The sequence below is a fragment of the Stigmatopora nigra genome, chromosome 14 (genome assembly GCF_051989575.1).
Source record: "Stigmatopora nigra isolate UIUO_SnigA chromosome 14, RoL_Snig_1.1, whole genome shotgun sequence".
Taxonomy (NCBI): domain Eukaryota; kingdom Metazoa; phylum Chordata; class Actinopteri; order Syngnathiformes; family Syngnathidae; genus Stigmatopora; species Stigmatopora nigra.
This window is the reverse complement of record NC_135521.1, coordinates 6411803-6432001: the sequence shown is the minus strand read 5'-3', so window position 1 is coordinate 6432001 and position 20199 is coordinate 6411803. Positions and strand designations below refer to the sequence as shown.

At 41.6% G+C, this 20199-nt stretch overlaps 3 protein-coding genes across 10 annotated transcripts in view; 2 read left to right on the top strand and 1 right to left on the bottom strand.

Annotated features, from left to right (window-relative positions):
• Positions 1-149: 149 nt before the first annotated feature.
• nkrf (NFKB repressing factor) lies at positions 150-3740 on the top strand. Its single transcript, XM_077732174.1, has 3 exons — positions 150-470; positions 912-1035; positions 1165-3740. Exons 2-3 carry the CDS (start codon positions 933-935, stop codon positions 3249-3251), a joined length of 2190 nt encoding a protein of 729 aa, XP_077588300.1. The 5' UTR covers positions 150-470; positions 912-932; the 3' UTR covers positions 3252-3740.
• Positions 3733-20199, bottom strand: part of LOC144207012 (ubiquitin-conjugating enzyme E2 A) — an 18147-nt gene continuing 1680 nt past the window's right edge. Inside the window, exons 1-6 of one of the 2 annotated variants that reach the window (XM_077732184.1) lie at positions 5635-5860; positions 4954-5034; positions 4845-4870; positions 4687-4776; positions 4523-4611; positions 3733-4453 (exon numbers count right to left, since the gene is read on the bottom strand). In XM_077732184.1, the coding sequence (XP_077588310.1) occupies positions 4325-4453; positions 4523-4611; positions 4687-4776; positions 4845-4870; positions 4954-5034; positions 5635-5678 (459 nt within the window). In that variant the 5' untranslated portion in view covers positions 5679-5860 and the 3' untranslated portion in view covers positions 3733-4324. Of the gene's footprint in view, positions 4454-4522; positions 4612-4686; positions 4777-4844; positions 4871-4953; positions 5035-5634; positions 5861-20199 lie in introns of those variants that run through there. The other variant, XM_077732185.1, reaches the window with a different exon arrangement.
• The window catches only part of elf1 (E74-like ETS transcription factor 1), a 26822-nt gene continuing 12747 nt past the window's right edge, over positions 6125-20199 (top strand). Inside the window, exons 1-3 of one of the 7 annotated variants that reach the window (XM_077732176.1) lie at positions 6125-6259; positions 6374-6509; positions 6626-6799. The gene's annotated coding sequence lies outside the window, so the exon portion shown is untranslated. Of the gene's footprint in view, positions 6260-6373; positions 6800-12413; positions 12775-14443; positions 14652-15162; positions 15222-20199 lie in introns of those variants that run through there. The other 6 variants (XM_077732175.1, XM_077732182.1, XM_077732178.1 and 3 more) reach the window with 6 other exon arrangements.

The following is a 20199-nucleotide window of genomic DNA, read 5'->3' as shown; positions in this document are numbered from 1 at the left end:
ATTTAAAAAACAAATGATCAGGGAAAATTTGAAACTTTTTATTTTTATTGCTGCGATTTTTTAATTACTTAAATGATGGAACTATACATTTCAAGTGATAAAAAGTTATGGCTTAAGGCATTATTCAGTACGTACTACAGTGGAAAATACCGCAATGCATTGTGGGTCCTCCACATCGCTTCTGGTGCACGCGGAAAGAAAATGGATGATCAACGTGCGCTTTGGTGGACGGACTAATGCTTTTTTTAAGGCATTAACCCCAACCGATTCTCAGCTAAAACTTCACTGTCATCTTTATAGACGATTTACATTGCCGATGAGTCTGTATATTATATTATTTTACTCCCCACTCTGCCTAGTAGCTGCTTTCGCGAATGTCAGTTAGCCAAAACAGGCTGAAGCTAACATTATTATCAATACAAGCGACTGAAAACACTGACTGAATCGATACAGGTTGCCAGTGGATCAAGGTAAGCGTTATATGAACAACATTGATTAAATTAAACTGAGTGCAAAGTGATCATGTGACACATGCTAACGATCGGCCTGCTAGTTTCTCCTATATGCATTTCCCTCACATCCACATGCTAAATATCACCAATGAAATATATCCTGAAAAGCGTTATAACTTTAACTTTACGGTTATCTTTGCAGCACAATGACATATAAGTCTATCGATTGCATTTTGAATTTTCCAACATTCTAAATTCAACATTATTATGTAACTGACAGTTGAACATGTACATTTGACATATGGTAAAGTTCTGAAATTTAATCTGGCACTTATTTTCTCACACTTGCATGCTTGTAGTAAGTAGTATTTGTAAAAAAAAATCAAATGATAAGCATTAGTGGAGTATGAATCAATTGATGTTTTGTGACCCTTCAAAATGTTTTGATGCACTCCACAGGTGTGGCCTGGTTTTGAGTGGATGCCTCAGGTGATGGCAGGTGGCAAAGGTGCTGGCAAAATGCCTTCCACTAAACCCAAATTTTCTTCGAAAGCAAAAAAAAAACGCGTTCCGTCGAATGAAGGTAAGTTTTATCAATGATGATATGATTTTTGACGTTTGGCGGTTATGGGTCATTTTGGATTTGGCAATTTCATGTGTCAGAAACCAAACGATGTCCTGACCAAGTTCTTCTCATTTATTTTATTTTTAGAAGAACAGCCCATGAGGAAAAGGCCCAAGTCAAAGTGCGCTCCACAATCTCAACTTGAGTCTGTGCACGGGAGCGGCAAACACGTGAGCGGAATCGGTGCCGCCAAGAAGGAAAACGATACGGGGCCCAGGAGGAAGGCCTTTTCCAATGGCCACCACAAGCAATATGAAGACGCCCCCCCTTACAGCGAGCCTTGTTTTCAGCCCACCCACGACTCAAGGGCTCTCGGCAGGGATCGAGAGCGTGACAGAAATCCCCCTCCTCAGTCCTCGTCCCAATCCATGGTAAAGTTGCAACACAAATACACAAACGAGTACAACGCACACAGCTCTCGCCAAGCCAATTCGTACTCCCAGCCGTACGAGCACGATGGCAATGGGACGAGTTCGACCGACTGGGACGAAGAGCGCCAGGGTTTTGGGTACAACGAGCAGGACCCCCCTCACGACGGAGGGTATCGGGATGCCGGCATTGGCGCCGGCGAATCGTCGCAGCCCCACCCTTTGGACCGGGACTCGCTATTGAATAAGCAGAGGCTCGTCACCACCCTTTCATCGGTGTTGTCGTCCACACTTTGGGACCCCAAGTACGCCACGGGCATAGAGGTCCCGAATTACAGTGTCATGTTGAGTCACGGCATTCAGGCGTGCAAGACCAACCCCCATCACATCTACGTCGACCTGAAGGACATCCCCCCGGACAATCTCCCTAAAAACCGCACAGTGCCGACGGAGGGGTACGCCTGCGAGCTCCGCTGCCAGGGGGTGTACCTGGCCACGGGATACTCGGGCAGCAAAAACGGGGCGATGGACCGGGCCTCGGAGAATGCCGTCAAGCTCTTGACGAAGCCCGTGGAGGTGCGAGTGGTCACCCGCAGGTACCGGGACACCTTGGTGGAAGACGTGGTGGTGTGCCAGGCCAACTGCCCCACGCCCTCCTTGGTGCCGGCTCTCTGGAACCCGTATGACGCGGCACACTCTCTCAAGGACTCCCAGGAGCCCAACGTGCGCAAGCCCTGGACCGATATGGTGGTGACAAACAACGCCCAGGACCCTATCTGCATTCTCAACAATTCGGCCGCCATCAGTCACATGAAGGTGGACTATGATTTCGAGCAGCTGCCCGACGGCTTGTGGCTGTGCCGCGTTTACGTCCAGGACCAGATGGTGGCCGAGGCCACCGGCAGCAAAAAGACCTCCAAGCACGCGGGGGCGTGCGAGGTGCTGGCCAAGCTGCGCGCCAGGCATGCGGAGCGGCGGGAAGCGACCTTGCCCGCCGGGGACGCCCAGCCGCCCGACTCCTCCGGCGTGAAAAATGATCGCTTGAGCAATCTGATCATCCTGGAGAATACCAGTAACGCTGTGTCCATCCTCAACGAGACGGCTATGTTCAACAAGTTGAGGATCCACTACAAGTTCACCTATCTGGACAGCCAGAAGAGCTGGAAGTGCCAAGTGTACTTGGAAGGGCAGTGCAAGGGGTGCAGTGAGGGGCCCAAAAAGCAGGTCAAGCACATGGCGGCGCAGGAGGCCCTGAACGCTCTCAGACAGACGCAAGCCGTGGTCAAGTGCAATCGGCCAAAGGACAGCCCCGGCGACGACGCCATCTCGCGCAAGCAGATCCTGAACTCCGGCCTGGATGACACCAGCTGTGAGATCAAGGAGGACAACATCGGCAACCGGATCCTGCGCAAGATGGGCTGGACGGGAGGGGGTTTGGGCCGCCACGGCGAAGGCATCACTAAGCCCGTTCGGGTCGAAGCCATACGCTTCTCCCGCACAGGCTTCGGTCTGGACGCCACCAAAAAGAATCTGAGCAAAGCCGATATCCAAGACATCATTCTTAAGTACGCCGCCTCGGGGCGGCAGGACGATCTGCGCTTCACCGCCGACCTGACCAAAGACGAGCGCATGTATATCCACCAGTTGTGTCGGAAGTGCCAACTGATGAGCAAGTCCTTCGGGAAGGGCACGCAGCGCTACCTGGTGGTCAGTCGCAAAGTCAAGAAGGGTCAGCTCCGTGGGCAGCTGCTGCAGGAAGGACAAGCTGGTCGCTACCAATTGATCAAACCTCAGCCCACGCAATGATTTGCAGGTCCATGAGACACTTTGGACCTGGGAACTAATCCCCACTTCTCATTTAGACTCCAATGAGGTTCTTCGTTTTATCCATCTTGAAATATTCCTTGTGCTTAAGGTTGTGTCCATCATCCTCACTCACTATGGCCTAAATTATACCCAAATTAGAGACTGACTGTTTCACTGTGTGTAAAACATACATAGCTTGTTAGATAACACACCACCAATGCATCTCTTCTTAAAAAAAATCTACCAATTCCTGACATGGTGATAGTACTCTTCACGGTATATGTCCAAACATGCGGGTGAATAAAAGCAAAGACTTGACCAGACCAGAGTGACTATATTTGAGTAAACTTGCATAGATGGACTTTAGATTTTGGGTCACAATTATTAATACCTAAATAACAACCTATTGGATGGATGCCATGCCTTATCCTTCTATATAATCTGTGTTTTTTTGTTGTGAAAATACCATTTTTAAGGTGAGTCCAGTAATGCATATCCATTTATTTACAAAAGAATGTACAGTTTGTTACATGGGTTACCAGTGCAAATTCTGTTAAGACAAATCAACTTCAGTCCATTGCCAAGAAGCTTTGTTGAAACATCCCCCTTTTTCAGCACTTTGTCAATGAAACCAAGAAGCCCAACATTTCATTTGAAATCCAGAAGGCAGCTCGTAAGCGGAATGATTCAATGTCCATGTCAGGTTTCATCTAACGCGTCAATCATGAAACATATCAAACCCTAACTAGAAGCAAAACAAAAACATACCCATAAATACCATGTGGAATTAGGAACAGTATACATTATTAGCAAGCACGCCAAGTTAGCAGCCACTTTGAAGAGACGAGTAACCCAGATATAACAAGAGACATTAACTTTTTTTTGTTTTGCTTTTTTAAAAACACTTTCAGGCCATTGATGGCATTCGGCAGAAGTGAACGCCACGAACACGATAGCATAAAAACTTGGCAACCAACAGTTTTTCCAGTTTTTTTTCCTTGTTTTAGTTTTTTTTTTTTGCAAGGGGGAACAAAATGGACTGTGAAATGAGTTGTCGATGACAGCGGCACGGGTCAACAGTCACGCCAACTCTGTTCGACGATTGCGGAAACCCTCTTCTCGTATTCCCGTTTGTTCTCCTGGTACAGCTGGGCCGCCTGGCTATTGGCTGGACTGTTGGGGTTGGGTTCATCCAGCAAAGACTTGAAACACAACAAAACCACGTCAGCTGACCCCAGACTCAGTGCAACCCCCAGACACAATTGCGTTACCTGTATTGACGTTAATATAGACGAGACGTCATAAGTTGGACTCCAACGATTCTGAAGTATATCTAAGCATATGCTGCCATCGGCATATACTGACAAGAGGAAAAAGTGTTGATGGTCAAACCATGTTTATCAAACAGCATCGGCACAATACTTGATTGACTTACCGTTGGGATGAAACATTTTAGAGACAAACCGCACTGTTGGGGGCTTATTTGGATATTCCTCAGTGAACTCAATAGTAAGTTTAAATGTTCCTGGAAGAAAAACATCAAATACAAAATGGACAACATTTAACAATTAAGATTATATATAGATGACTCACCATCTTCAAAAGGAGTTCCTTCTGGTCTAAAAGAAAAAACCCCCAGCAAGAATGTTATGGCCATGTTAAGTCACAAAGGCTGTTTCTAGAAAGTTCAGAAGCAACTTACCCAAAAATGACTGCATTCCATACCATAATATTGTTTTCTGAAGGGGCCCCACTGACTCCAGCTGGAGGGTCTTCTTGCAGCCTGACCAATGGAGGGCACAAGTTCATGCAACAATATTGGGAATCAGATTCAGTTAATAGATTAATATTTGCTCTTTTAATACTGTAAAATTCGATGAATAATAATGTTTCATAACAAAATAATTACAGTAATTATTATAATTGTGACTCGTCATCCATCTAGGTGAAAATCTCATTTAGTCATGTGGGAAGTCTTTAAATGACCAAAAATAGTCACTTGCCTATAACGCGTTCTAAATGAATCAATAATTTGTGAATGACTTATTTGTTATTGTTTTTTTGTATTTATCTGGGGCTGACGAGAATAATAACATTAACTTAATGTACGTAAACGCACCACCGGAACTTATGAATGGTCAGGCGAGCCACGGCCGAACGTATCCGCAGTCCAAATGCTAACACTGGTATCGACTGCAGAACTGTGTCAAAAATCTAAATCGCTGACATAAAACGATGACCCAAACAGCACCAATAAGAGTGAACGTGGTGCCTTGAAATGCTGTACAATCGGATGACAATGTGTAAATAACTATTCTTACGGGCCCGCCTCGGGTTGCTATCACAAGCTCGAAGCTCCTTGCCTTGTTTTCGCCCTACTTACCGTTTAAAATCTCTCATTAAACGTCGTCTCGCTGGAGTTGACATCCTACTCACACTTAAACGTACGGATCGGTGGTAAGTACGATTGAGTTAAACGGGAGGAAAGTGTGTTTCTATACTAAATATGTGATTAGTTTCAACACTAAGCTAACTAGACGCCGATTGTTAGTTTGACAAATATTTGGCTGCCTCCACCGCTAACCCAAGGGCTCAACCACGAATATTTTAAAGGGGGTACCAGTGCATTCAATTCAAACGTGCAGATATAAACACATGTAAAAAATCGTACGATTAAACCATGAAGTGATTTAATTTCTTATTATGAATGTGACATCGTAAAAAGTAGAGTTTCGTCACATTTGAAGCAACCACATTTCACTGAGAAAGCCCCACAAAAATGAAACATTCCAGAATTGGTTACGTCATTCGCCGGGGACCATTTCTTGTTTGTTTTTTTAAATATATATATTTTTCAGGTTTTGTGTATGTATTTTCATGCCAGTTAAGTTTTGCCTATAGTTAAAATTAACTCTATACTTTATTCCCTTTAGAATACCAGGACGCAATGGAAAAACAACTATCACGGAAGCACACGGTCAGTTGCTGTTTCCATCAACTGCCACCAGGTAGTGTGATTCTCTTCTAATCACTATCAAACATACAGTCACAATTCGTGCTCATCCAAATAAACAACCTTTATAAATGTATAATTCTAATATTTATTTTGGCCCTGTTCCCAGTCTGGATCTCATCTTTCAGATCTGCCTCCACTGTCACTCCAACCAGATCCATTCCCATCCCAGAAACCACGATGAACCGTCCAAAACATTGGCAACACGTCTTCATCGAGCGAAAATCTATTAATGAACGATGAAGGTATGTTTTTCCCCATTCATACGTTATATTCCCAGAAACAGTATTCGCCCACTTTTCCAGACTTAAAAAAAAAAGAAAAAAACTTTTTTGACGTGGGAGAACCAATCGCTTCCCAGGAAAATGTGACTGCTAGGAATTCCCCACGCATTATCGGAGAGAACGTCAGCCTTGTGCCAGGCAGGAAGCCGAGGCAGGAGGCTTCAACCACCGCCGGCTCATCGCTCCTCGCCTCGGGAAAATAAATCCCCTTTTTATTCCAGAAACATCACGATGATCATCGCCTCCCACGGGTGAGTGTTCAACTTTATCCATTACCCGTATATTGCTCTTATACTGCTACTAAACGCGCATTTCCTTATTTACATCGTTTAACTACAGATGCGTCTGCTAATATAATGAAATAAAAACAGTTTTCTGCTAATAGATCGCTATATAAAGTAATACTAATATGGCAAGAAATGCTTGTGACAGTGACAGAGTTGATCAAATTGAACGCACATGTCCTTGATTGCGGTTGCCAAGTCACTTCTCAAACTTTTTACAGCATTAAAAAAACAATACATCGCCATCTAATATCATCTGATCATCTAATATACAGCAGCATATTATTAGATCCAAGGGTTCCTGAAAAATATATGCTTTTATACCCTCAAAACTACTGTAAAGCTCTGTGATTTTGTGTACAAATGTCAATTGCCTGGTTTGCATTGTTTTCCCATGAACAAATTTAGCAAATTATAATAAATAACTAGTTGGTAAATCGAACTGTAGATACTAGTTTACCATTATGCAGTGTGATTTTCAGTGTTATGTTTTTAATCTGAGTAATAATAGATATGAAGTGATTAGTAGTGGAAAATTATACAGACAGTTGTGTCAGCCAAATTGAGTGTTTGTAGTTTTTCATCTGGTGTGACTGATATGTGGTGAACAAGGAAGTGGTGATACAGGGGGAAGTTTACATATTGAGCAGTTCAACTGAATATTTAACTGTTTCGTGCATGTCTAAAAAAGTTAATTCTTATGTTTGTGATGCGTGATGGAGAGCAGAAGCAATTTAACAAATCTGTGCATTAAAATTAAGCAGTTTGGAGGATGTCATTCATGATGATGTTTTATTTGTTGTTTTTTTGAAACATTTTTTGTTATATTATACCTAGCTAAGCAGGATATTCACACAAGTTCCTGTTTCCTTCTCTTTGGCAACATGTTGGTCAAGTGTTTAACTTGTCTGACTCGCAGTATCGTGTCCGCATTCAAATTTTTATTCCTGAGTAGTGTTAACATGTTTTTAGAATGTTTTTTTGTTCTTAGTACTTTAGTTTATATCTGCTCTCCCCCAAAAATATTAGATCAAGTAAAGATGAAAAATTATCCATAGCTGCCATCTTACATGGCGACTATTTGTACATTTATAGTTGTTAAGAGTCAATTTCACTAAAGTTCAGCCTCATTTACACCAGAGCGACAATAATAACAAACATTATAACATAATAAAAGCCCAGTTGCTTATGAAAGTCCACCGCCTTCATATGATGTCACTCCCTCTGCTTGACTTTTTCCTTGAGAGGATTTAGAAGGAATGTTTATAAAAAAAAAAGTCTGTACACTCTCTTATTTACTTACAACACAGCTTCAATCAACAAACTATTGCGTGTGTATGTGTGTGTGATCAATACAAGTCTCCTGGGAGTCCAAAATGTTTCCCAGATGTTTACATTTTTGGCCAAAGACGTTTGTGTCATGAGACGCGTGTGCGCTAACCTCATTGGTCGCCTGCTTGTCTTGGAAAAGGGAGGGGCAGATTGAAAAGACAGACAAGAAGAATCCGACCCCCCCCCTCCGGGAACCCCCCGTCCCTCCCAGTTTTCCCATAGTGGGATCAGTGGCAGAGGCATAATTGGAAACTTCAATTCACTGAAAGCAATTATCCCTAGCCACTTTCCAAATATAATCCAGTGAAGGCTCTCCCTGTTCTGTTTGTTTTGACATCATCCCGCCACGCTGTGGCCTTCTGATAGGCTCACCCGTCCGTCTATATGTGAATTTGCAGATTAGAGAATGTCAGCCAAGTCACCCTTCCAGTGTGATCATACAGCTCTAAGCCACTACTTTCTGCCCTTTTTTTTATTGACGAAAGCTCCTCAGGCCTTTCCCGTCCTGACTGTCTGAGGTCTGCTCAGCCTCCTTAATGGCCCTCGACTTATTGATCGGCGTATTAGAAAAAAAAAGAACCGGGATCGTAAGCTTATTTGGAAAGCAGCTACTGCTCACGTTTCAAAAAGGCTTTCAACAACGCAGGGAAGACGAGTACAACAATTTGAAAATTGTTTTGCTATTTTTAAACAATCCTCTGTGGGAATTCCATGGGTTATTTGCTTGAATGAGTTCATTCCTGCGTTTTTCCTGTAATTTATAGGTATTTTTGATCATTTCAAATTGTCTAGAACTTTTTATGGGATTTTTTTAAGTAGTTTTTTTTGTAAAACCGATCTCGGTCCGAAAATATTGTTAATATTGTCATTCTTTAAGCATGATATTCACACGCTTATTCCCCCTTTACCCATTCACCTTTCCACTATATAAAATATATACCAAGTATAGCGCGTCAGCAAGCAATGTAGCTGTCAGCGTCATACAACAAAATCTACAGAATCTTGAATTTAGTATATAGGGATGGGTATGTGAGCTATACAATTTACCCTTAGTTTGTTTTTTTCCTGTGGTATCGTCTGAATCATAATTTATAGGGAGATTGGCTACATGATCTATCTAACACCAGGTGCCAACTGTGACTCATAACATTTATCGCCCTATACATCTGATTAGTCTCCTGTTATTCGACACCTTAGCTATAACCACAAGGTGGCAATGTTAATGATGCTTTTGTGGATTATGATGATGATGATATCTATGGACGGCGGCAGGAACTGACTGGCAAAAATAGAGAAACAAAACTATCTAACTTCTCCTTTTGACAACAACTGTCATTTGTCTTGTGTTGACTACTGCGTTTGAGTGAAAGCCAGAGTCGGACCTGTTGGAAGCTGCTTCCACTGTGCGTGACGTCAATGTCCGAGAGGAGAGAGGAAAGGGAAAATGAATTCACCTGCCTGCCTCATTCGTCTTTAGCATGTATCTGAAAGGGCAAGTATATAATCCACTACATGTGGATTGTCCTGTCAAGGTTTTTATGAAGAAAATACTTCTTTTTGAAGAGCCGTTCCCTAAGGACAGCAATTTCCCAGGGTAATTCTTTCAATAATAGTGTTTTTTTTTCAGTTTATCTCTAGTAACTTTGGTCTAGTGCATAACATGGTACATATTTGTTGGCTGGGGCCTTCAGTGCCATACATTCCTTTCGAATATGTCACGGAAAGCCGCATTGAGGATGACACGGGAGGGAAAATGACCCAAAAATAAGAGAGTTGAGTCCGTGGCTTAGCTAGGGAGGAAATCCAAAGTCTGGTGATAGCTGCTGTGTTTATGGTTCAGAGTTCATATAGTATAAAAAAAGTGCTAGATTGATTTGATGTCTGAGAACAGTTCCCACATCACTCTTGACTACCAAATCCACAAAATGGTTCAGTATAAGTTGTCAACAACTCTGGAACACTGTGTTTTTGGAAATAATTGTCGGTTAGGCAATCCGACTCAGTTGCTAGTATTCAATATTACAACCTGTAAATACACATAAACCTGTCCAGGTGATGACTTAACCATATATTTTTTGGAGATGTATAATATCTAAAGGAAGTCATTGTCAAGGACCAGCTTGGGTTGACGGTTCTGTTGTATTGGAACAGTGATTTTTGTCTGGAGAGCTGATTTCAGTGCGGCACACATCCTCAAGGTTTGTTGAATAATTCAACTGCAACGAGGAGATGGCTATTATAAGCTTGGCCGCTGAGTGATAAGTGTTTGCGCTATATGCTTTCAGTGTTGTAATAATAAACAATGACCCCAAGGCCTACTGGTCTGATCATTGGAGTAAACTGGAACTAGTGAATGAGTGCTGTTGTTGTTGTTGTTTTTTTGTTAATGGAAGAGAGCTCTGCTATGTGACAGAGAAAAGACCTCTGTGTGACCATATAGATTGCAATGTCTTTTATATTTAATGAGTTCCACTCAGCATGCGCCTTCTGCTGTAGCCACTGGCCATTTTTGCACAGGGAAACTCAGGCGTTGCTCCACCAGATCTAGTCGTGATTCTGCTCGGAAATTCTCATAATTCGGAGTCATATTTCTGTATTTTTCCTGCCTCTTTGCTTGCTTTTGTTGCATTGAAAAAGCACAGTGACCACACAGTTAATAAAAAAAGGAACATTTTATTCCGGTCACAAACTACTGTATTTTGCACACTATAAGGCGCACCTAAAAGACTTCAATTTTCACAAAATCCAGCCACTGCGCCTTATATATAGATTCATATTGGTTAATCATTATATGAAATTCCCCTTAGTACAGCTCCATTTAGTGGATGTATAACACAATCCCCTACTGCTACCACTACTACTACTGTACCTTATAATCTAGTGTACCTTTATATATAAAACATATTCTAAGCATTACTATAATGCTTCAATTATTTTGCCTTTGTTACTTATTACAAAAGTCTACCTACTAAATATCAATAATGTTAGCCTCTTTTATGAAACAGTACTGAAGTAGTAGTGCTCCGGTTAGAGACCAGTTGCTTCTTCTACAAGCCTTTGTATCCTTCTGTCGTCACTGGAATGAATTGGTCACATGACCTATATACGTAAATTGTTGGTATACAACACTTGGTCGCAATTTTGAAGTTAAAAGGAGGCACAACTCAACAGCAAACGATCATTTTCGACTATGCTCGTCCAGACAGCCTTTTATTTCTTGACCTCCGAGCCGTAAAAATATCCCCGAGTGTCCTCCAACGCCACTGCATACCTTAGATCGTCAAGGATTGTTTCATCGTTCTTATCAGTGTTTATGAGTCCAAGATACGCTGGCATAACTGTCGACTGAAATGATCTGGATTCTCTCAGATTCTTAAGCAATGTCATTCTACTGCGGGCAAAATAGCAGAGCGTTGTTAAAATGGACTCCTTAAAATGCCAATACAGTTTCGAGGAAATAAGGGGCTTCTGTTATCACATGATAATAAACAGTAGGCCATTTTTCATTTTGAAGGCATTAGAAGAAAGGTGTGTCACATGTCCCCGGCAGCTGCCTTTTCCTTCTTGTTTCACACAATCATTATTCCCTTTTGTCAGTTAAGACTTTATTTTTTTCATCACTATGACAAATTCCTCATCTCACCACTTTATTATTTTGGAATCTATTCCGTCTACCGTCCTATGTTACACGCCCTGACCTTTACGACAAAGTTTTCCCAGTGACAATCGAGTCTGAATCGAGCCCTGCGATGATGTCACCCGTCTTGTGATGGAACGTGATCGCTTCATCTTCGAGTGGGTTGGGCTTAAGGCTGACTTAATGGCTTCTTTTATTCCTACCTCCTACAGCCACTAGTTGTTTTTCCTTCTTCTTCTGAACTCCCCCACATGTCCATTGTTAAACTACCCTAATAAACCCATATTTCCGTGGCCAGCCCTCGTTTTAGTCCTCCTTTCCCCCCCCTCTAGTCCTGGTCAAAGTCTACCGTGGGTGCGTACCTGTGTTTACCTTCACCTCCTCCTCCGCTCCATGAGAAACCCGTCTATCGTCTTTCTGGCGGCCCGGCCCATCGTTTGTGATCCTCCCATCCCCCCCTTTGCCTCTCTACCTTCATCCAATCCCAGAGAATGCACCTGAGCAGATTTGCCTTCAGGGCCCCGCACCTATGAGCGATCTGATTGGCCAGGTGCGGGCCGCCTGCCCGTGAGCCGCTCTCTACCAATGGCGTCGAAGCTTGGTGACTCATAGGGAGAGGACGGCTCGCTTGGCGACACTTCTCCTTTTTTTTATTTTTCTACCTTCAACTCATTCGTGGTGACTTCTTGTTTTCAGTTTTTTTTTTTTTTTTTGATTACCCGCCCACCCTTTTTTCGACTCGTCTTTCAGTTTTTTCGCCCCAGAGAAAGGTGCAGAGGGGGCCTCTGGTTGGTTGGTGCACACCTTGGTTTGTTGCCTCAAAGGCTCTCTTTGGATTAATCCCTCCACCCCCCTCCGCCTTGTTTTGTCCTTTTTTGTTTTTGCTTTTTTTCCTCGCTACCAACGACATAAACACTTGTTTTGACGCTCTACGCGACGATGGCTCTCGCCACCTGCATCCCGTTTATTTGAGGTCAGTACTCGTTTTTCCCTCCTTTTCGCGGACCTGAACGCTTCAAGGATTGTCGTTTTCGCAACATATTAAGGGTTTGCCTGCAGATATCAATAGGAATCCTTTCACACTTCAAACTTAAAAGTCAAAATCTTCTAGTTTCTAACAAAGTAGGTTCTTTGGCCTAAACCTTGGCGTTGGCTCATTGCCTTATATGGTGTGATGAAATAAGGGCGGGAGCTGACAGTTTGGTTGGTAAAGCCCTCCAAACCGACCAAGCCCACGTTTTTTTCTTTTTTTTTAAATCATAGGGTAGTAGCAAAACATTTTCTGGACGTCACGTTTGATTAAAATTGATTCTACCAAGTTTTCCACTCTTTTCTTGTACGTTTTTCTTTCACAAAAAGTCAGTCGTGCATGGATTCCCAATCAAAAGATCATCACAGCAGAATATTGTTCACCTTGTTTGCTGAGCAAAAAGGAGGGGGGTGGGGGGGGTGTATGATCTAGATTTCACTTCACCAGAGCTTCAACCGCAGTGTCTTGTTCCTCTTGTGCACAACATGTTACCTCCCCGAAGCTTTTTAGAGCTTTGCGTAGAAGCTTTCGAGATCCACGCTTGCACGATGCCGCTTCCTGTTTCAGTAGAAACCAATTCTTGGTTCAAGTTTTTATGTGAGATTTGAATTCTTTACAAGCCCCCTATTGGCAAAACACGGTTCTGGGGTTTATTTTCTTGCCTGATTCGGCAACCAGAAACAGTGAAATTCTTCTTTTTAGTTTGTGTCTAACGTTCAGGTTTGGGTGAACAATATGTCTGACTTAGCATGTTGAGCCGGTCTCATTGTGTGACTCTCACCTCTCTACTTTGAATTGGAAATGAGGTCTGGCTCACTGAAATCAGGTTTTGGGGGGGTTAGTGGTCAGTTGGTGTGTCCTTTCAACACAAATGACAGCATGTCGAACAAAGTCTGTCAATAAACGATTAGGCACTGTGTAATAGAAGAAAATGGAAAAGAAGCATGCTCTCACACTGTGTACATTTCGTATGAGAATTCTGGTTAGGATTGTTATTCCAAGAGGGATTTTTATTGTATTAAATTTGTCCATTTAAAGAGGTTCAGATTCAGTTAGTGTCATTTTAAGGTGGTCGTCGGGGTTCATTTTTTGACCTATGTTTTTTTAGATAGGGTAAAATGCAATACAAAATGGTACTTTAATTACATAGAAATGTACTTTAAAAGACTTCCTATCTTGGTGGTGGAATGATTTGGCAAATAGGTTCAAAATTGTTGCCCGCGGTTGTAATTGGCTGGGATAGGCTGGGGATTCCCGTGACTCTTGTGAGGATGAGCAAAAAAATGAAATTGAATATTTTCGCCAATATCAATCTTTTTTGGTGCCATCTAGAAATAACTGTCGTAGCTTACGAACTATAAGCCACTACTTTCCTCCCACTAGCTTTGAAAATGATGGAACTTATGTCGAAAATATTATTTATCAACATTACAACAAAATACATTTGTTTTGTTTTCGGAAGTATGTCTTTTTAACAAATTTTCAAATGGATGCCTTTGTACAATGTGGAAATATACGGGTCAAAAAATTACGGTAGTTTCCCCCTGAAAAGCCGTATCATCATTTAAATCTACATATCCCTTGTTACTTGAATGACGTTGTCTACACTAAGGGTGGAGATAAAATACTCTGTTGCACAACTGTTCGGAAACTAGCTTTGTGGAAATATGCTGTTATAGTCAGAGTGCCATTCTTGTGAAACCCACAGCACCCCAAAATTTGACTCAGTTGCCAGATTATCGATTTAATAAGACTCAAGAATGCGGCACAATGCTAGCACTTTCCAAAGCTTCTCCACCAAGTAATAAAAGCCCACATAGGTAAGATCAGCTATTTACTTTGTAGATGCTAAATTCTGTGTCTTTTTCAAAGCCATACATACGTTTTAAGTAATTCAAATTTTTCCTCTGTGGAGGACATTTGTAAACCTAAATATTTCCCACCCAGTGCAACCAATTGCATTAACTTTTGTGCTCTATAGAGGACATTCAAAACTTTCCAATGTTACCAAATTACTTTTGCAGTAGTATTCCAATGACTTCACATTGGGGAATTTCAGAATTCATGCCATTAGACTACATTTTTATGCAACAAGTGTGGACTAAAGACAGTGTGTAGTATAGCGGAAAATTACACATTGTATTTTCTGTTCAAAATCCATGCAAATGAGTTACTTTGAAAACTGCTCCAAATTATACTCATAGATTTGTTGTCCAGCTCTTCTTATGATTAATATTGTATTAAAAACAAGAGACAAAAAAAGCTAAAGTTCAATGGATTTATATGGGGAAACTCTCCTTTTATTTTACATTGACTTTGTGTTTTTAAAAGGTCACGCGGGTGTAATCAAATCTGGAAAACTTCACAAGATGGCGAGCCTAAAATCAATAGTGAGTATTTTTTGGAAGACTTTTAAAGTCCAGTAGCTAGTAAACAGTGCTAGTTGCATTAGAAAGGTCTTTTTAAAAGACATGGTGCCATTGAGCAAGGCATTTCTGTCTGTAAGAGATGATGCATTCAAGGCCACATGTGGAATGTGGATTTTTCCAGCCCAACCTGGCAAAATATTTTTAAAAAATCAATTGAGCAACCGTCTAATGTTGCAACTTTCTCATACTCTGAGCATGCTGGGGCTCGCTGCCTTTCTCCATTTACACTCATTTTTTCCCCCCAGATTTATATTTGAAAGATATGATGAGCATGTAATGCTGCATAAAGTAGTTATTAGCCACCAAATGCTCTGAGGAAAGTGACAAGTTTGGTTTGTAGGTTTCTCAGCAAAAAAAGACGGATGTATAGCTTTTGACACCCACATCAAAAAAAAAAAAAAATGGAGTGAGCGAGGTAGGCGAAAAAAAAATTCTATCTAGGTCACACCCTCTGATAACACACATACTGGTGGTTATGCAATGTTGCAAGATGGTCAGGGCTAAAGATTGTGTGATCATAAAGTCCCTCTCAACATGGCTGTCCTCGTCCAGGCGCCTTAACGTCACTTCCAAAGAATGTTGACTAATGAATAGCTTTAATTGTTCGCCGTTAACTCGCAACTATTTTCATTTATTTTAAATTACGCAAGTCATGGCGATACTTTTTTTTGGTGTGTATGGTGTCACTTCATTAGGTATGCCACACAGAGGATGCTTATAATATAGTATTTAATGCCATCACACTATTACTGTAAATCTATTTCGATTGCAGTCAGTAATCTTGAATTAAAATGTCTATTTTTGAAGTCACATTGAAATTCTATTGCAAACTCAAATAGCAAAACATACATTATACATGTATGACCCTATATTAGGTGAATATGATTTTTGTGTTGCTTTATTATCGGGCGATGTGATATGACCCCAACACACACAAAATCTTAAAATGCAAAACCATTCTAATTGTATACTTAAAAAAAATTGAAAATTTGCCCTGAAGCCCGGCTGCTTTCTCTCTCTCATGTGGCCTCTTCTTGCAGTGGTTGCTGGGCAACAGCCACTCCTTGTTTATCTTTTCTATGTTGTAGCCCCATCAGTCTCTCTTTGATGAAGGTTTGTACCCTCCATCATTTTCCCTTTTTTTACAAACGTTAGCCACTTGTCAATAATAAAGACTTAAAGGGATGGCCAAATCTGTATCAAATATAATTCTATTGCTATCCGCTGAAAATGACCTTGGAAGCCAATGTGTTGTTACACAAGTCTAGAAAGGGGAAGTTTATTGTCTTGCACTGTCACCTGATTGCCATAAAGCTGCGTATACTTTATGAAAGAAAGCTTTGGGCAAATATTGACCCCTGCCGTTCTCTGGACATGGTCTGATTGAATTGCCATCCGTGTGGACAATTGTTCGCAGGGAGACAAAAAGAATACTGTTGTAAGGATGAGCTCGAGCTTGTGACGCGTTACTTCACGGTTCTTGACTTTCTCCGCCTCCACTCCACTTTTCCAGTATGTAGCAAAGTCATGACACAGACTTTTATGGCTAGCTTTTACAAGATAGGAGATTAGATAGAATACATTGACCGGTACAATACTGACTTAAATCAAATGGTGTGAAATCAGATAAGCCGTGTTTGAAGGGGGGGGAGACCTGACAAAAAGTTTGGTTGGGTAGCTCCCGAGAATTACTAGCTGAATTTGATCAGTTTACTCTGCTTTCCTTCCCATTCCAATAACATGCACAGGGATTCATTAAATTGTGCCTTTGGGAAGACTTTGTTTGATTGGTCGCCAGCCAATGTGTGGAAAATTAATGTTCAATAATGCATTGATTTGGTTTATCAGTTGCATATAGAGCTCATTGACTCAAAGATAGATTATCCATCCAAGAAAATAAGTTGTATTCTATTTAGGAGTGGAACATTGTTTTTTTTTCTCCAAAATAATCCTCTCCTAGTTTTCCCAAGATTTTATATGAGCTCGGAGTAATCAGATAGTAGTCCATTACAAGCAACAATGTGTTCGATTAGATGCAAAGATTAACTCCTAATAACCGACACGAGCTGCATGCACATGATTGCTTGCTGAAATGATCAACAGTGTCTTATGTGTGAGTTTTGTCTGCATAAAAAGGATGTCATGTGTACATTTTATGACTCTTGATCTTCAAAATCAGGTCACAAATATGAATAAATAAACGTAATGTCACTATGAAAGACATTAGAACAGTTTAGGGTGTTGTTTTGCCCCACGTTGGGGCGTGTCTCATTTTGCGTGGACTCCTCAGCCTGTGTCCAGACCTGTTTGGTATGCACCAACCTGGTACCCCTCCTCCCCTCTCTAGTATGCCAACTGAAGTAAAAAAACGTCAAAGAAAAAGACAGCAAAGTTCACACGAGTTAACATTTCTATGCAGGCATGGTGTTAACAGCCAGGAATGTAATTGGTCTTGTTTTTTTAGCTGAAGGGTGGATTGAGAATGTCCTGCTGACATGTTTACTTCGAAATATAAACTTGAAAATCATTTTTTAACAGGCTACACAACACCGCTTGCATTCACCTTTTTATCGTAAGTGCACGCCGAAAAAGTCGATCGACAGAATGCGGATTGAGTCATAGAAAGGAAATACCGCTCGCCATGTCTGGTCTTGCGTCACATTGCACACACATAAAATCAAAAGCGGCAGCTTTAGGATCAAATATTTCAAATATAAACAGGATAAAGCAATCGCCAACCCAATACTGGAATAGGCTCCAGCACCCTGTGACCCTCATCAAAATAAGTAGCTCTGAAAATGGATGCAGGGGAAATAATTTAAAAATGGCCTTTTGTATTTACATGTGACAACCTTGTCAATTTAAAAAAAATCTTTATTGATAATTGGAATCATAGGTGGTAGAGAATATTAATAAATCCTATAAATTACAGTTATGCTCATGTGGAGGATTGGTTCATTCTTTAAAATGCAATGTTGGCTGTTTAGCTCTTTAGAGAATGCGAGTCATGAACTGATCGCAAAGGAAACGGGGGGCCATTGCGGAGTTTCCGCCTCACAGAGACCAATGTTTCTCAGATCAGAGTGTGGTTTAACAGACAGGAAGTAGCTGCTGTGCAATGCTTTTCCTGCCAGTTCCCAATTTGCAGGTCACTTTGTAGCTTTTGCGCTTCTCTAAAATATTCAACTTTTTGACATGTATCTCACTCATAGAGGCCACATTTTCTCCTTGTTGTGCACCCACAATGGGTTTTCCAAAGCAAAATGTCGTCTACTCATGCTGGAGAAGGAAAAGTACTAGGTTCACAGGAGATGAGATTAAATTCCACTCGTCTCTTTCGGCCCTGGCTCAGCACGACTAGCCTCGGCTGCTGCCGCTCTCGAGGTGCCATTAGGCTTTGAGAAACGCAGTTAGACTGCATCAGAGCCCATCTGGCTCACTGCCATAATATTTATTGTATTCTCTGTTGTGGTGTAAAGTTTGAAAGGCGGTGGGGGCATGCAGTTGGGGGTACTGCAAGTAAAACCTAGAATGAAAAACACAGCCAACGCATGTTAAGTTAAATAAGGTTAAACTTCTCACGTCGTCTAAGGTTGCCAATATTATCTTCCGTATTTTCCGGACAATGATTATTGGGTGTGTCAGCCTTGTGTGGTATTTTAAAAAATATATTTTTTTGTATGTGGAGGGTTGAATTTAAAGGCTGAGATGTAAACGAGTGTGGTACTGTGAATGAATGTTGGCGTAAATGGCCACATTTCTTTATTTGGCCTGTAATTGCTGTCAAGCGGTTTCATCTGGCCACGGCCCTCCAAATGTTTCCGGAAAATCAGCATGATTTGCGTTGTATACAGAGCTGAAAGTGGCTGATAAGTGGCGATTTGTCCCGCAGTTCCATCCTTCCCTCTTGCGTCTCACAATGTTTGCACTGGCCAAATGTAAAGTGAGTCATTGCGTAGTCATTCTGCTGTCTTCATTTGCCTCCTTTCATGGTCAACAATGAGCTCAGCGAAAGAGAATAAAGAGGAAAAATGCTATGTGAGTTGTGGTGGGGGGCGTGTAGGGCCTTCTGGGAACGCTCTATTTACTCATGTACTGCATCCTGACTTTAATTGGCTGTTATTGCAACTGGCAAACAACACTCGCCGAGACGGACGGCGGCGCTCACGGCGTCCGCCGTCTCCGCATCGATCGCTGCATCACGTCTCCCCAAAAGACCTTGGAAACATCGAGTCAACCTCGACAAAAACCGAACCCCCGAGATGGAACAATTTCCTCAGTCATTCCTGGTGTTTGCGTCCGTTAAATTCAATTTTGCTGGAGGCTATCAGTCTTGTGCGCCAAATCTCTTATGGGAAGTTTGCAATGGCAGCTGCTGACGAGATTTTAGTCTATTTTTAGCACCGCCGCTGTTTCCAATCTTGACTAGAAAACCCGTCAGTCAACAGCAATTACAAAGGAAATGATTGTCCATTATGCTGTTGTACTGCACACCTTTTTGACTATTGGAGGATAGTTGTTGCACATAATAATGTTGTGCTTTAGTTCACTGTCAAATTTTGCTATTTTCATAAAAGAACGGCGGAAAATACTCGACCTACTTCCTGGAATTTGCTTTTAATGTTTATCGTTCCATATGTGATATGCCATGGCCCCTCAATAATTTTTTGACAGCAATTGGATGCCTGTTTTTGAAAAGTAATAATAAAAAAAAAAAACACATTCAAATGAACTACGACCACTTTCATCTGATTACTATCATCTGCCCAGATGGACGACAATAGCAACCCAAAACAGCTTGCATGTCTTCTACTACTGGCACATTTGGATCATAACAATAAATCCCCATTTATTTAACACATGCTGAGATTTTTTATTAAAGTTGGCCTCCAAGGAGCGTTTAAATTTCATTCTCATCTGCCGATGACTAATAGCACAG

Coding starts and splice junctions, on each gene's coding strand:
- nkrf (XM_077732174.1), top strand. CDS start 933: ATGCCTCAGGTGATGGCAGGTGGCAAAGGTGCTGGCAAAATGCCTTCC. Junction 1,036..1,164: donor ACGCGTTCCGTCGAATGAAG/GTAAGTTTTATC, acceptor TTTTATTTTTAG/AAGAACAGCCCATGAGGAAA.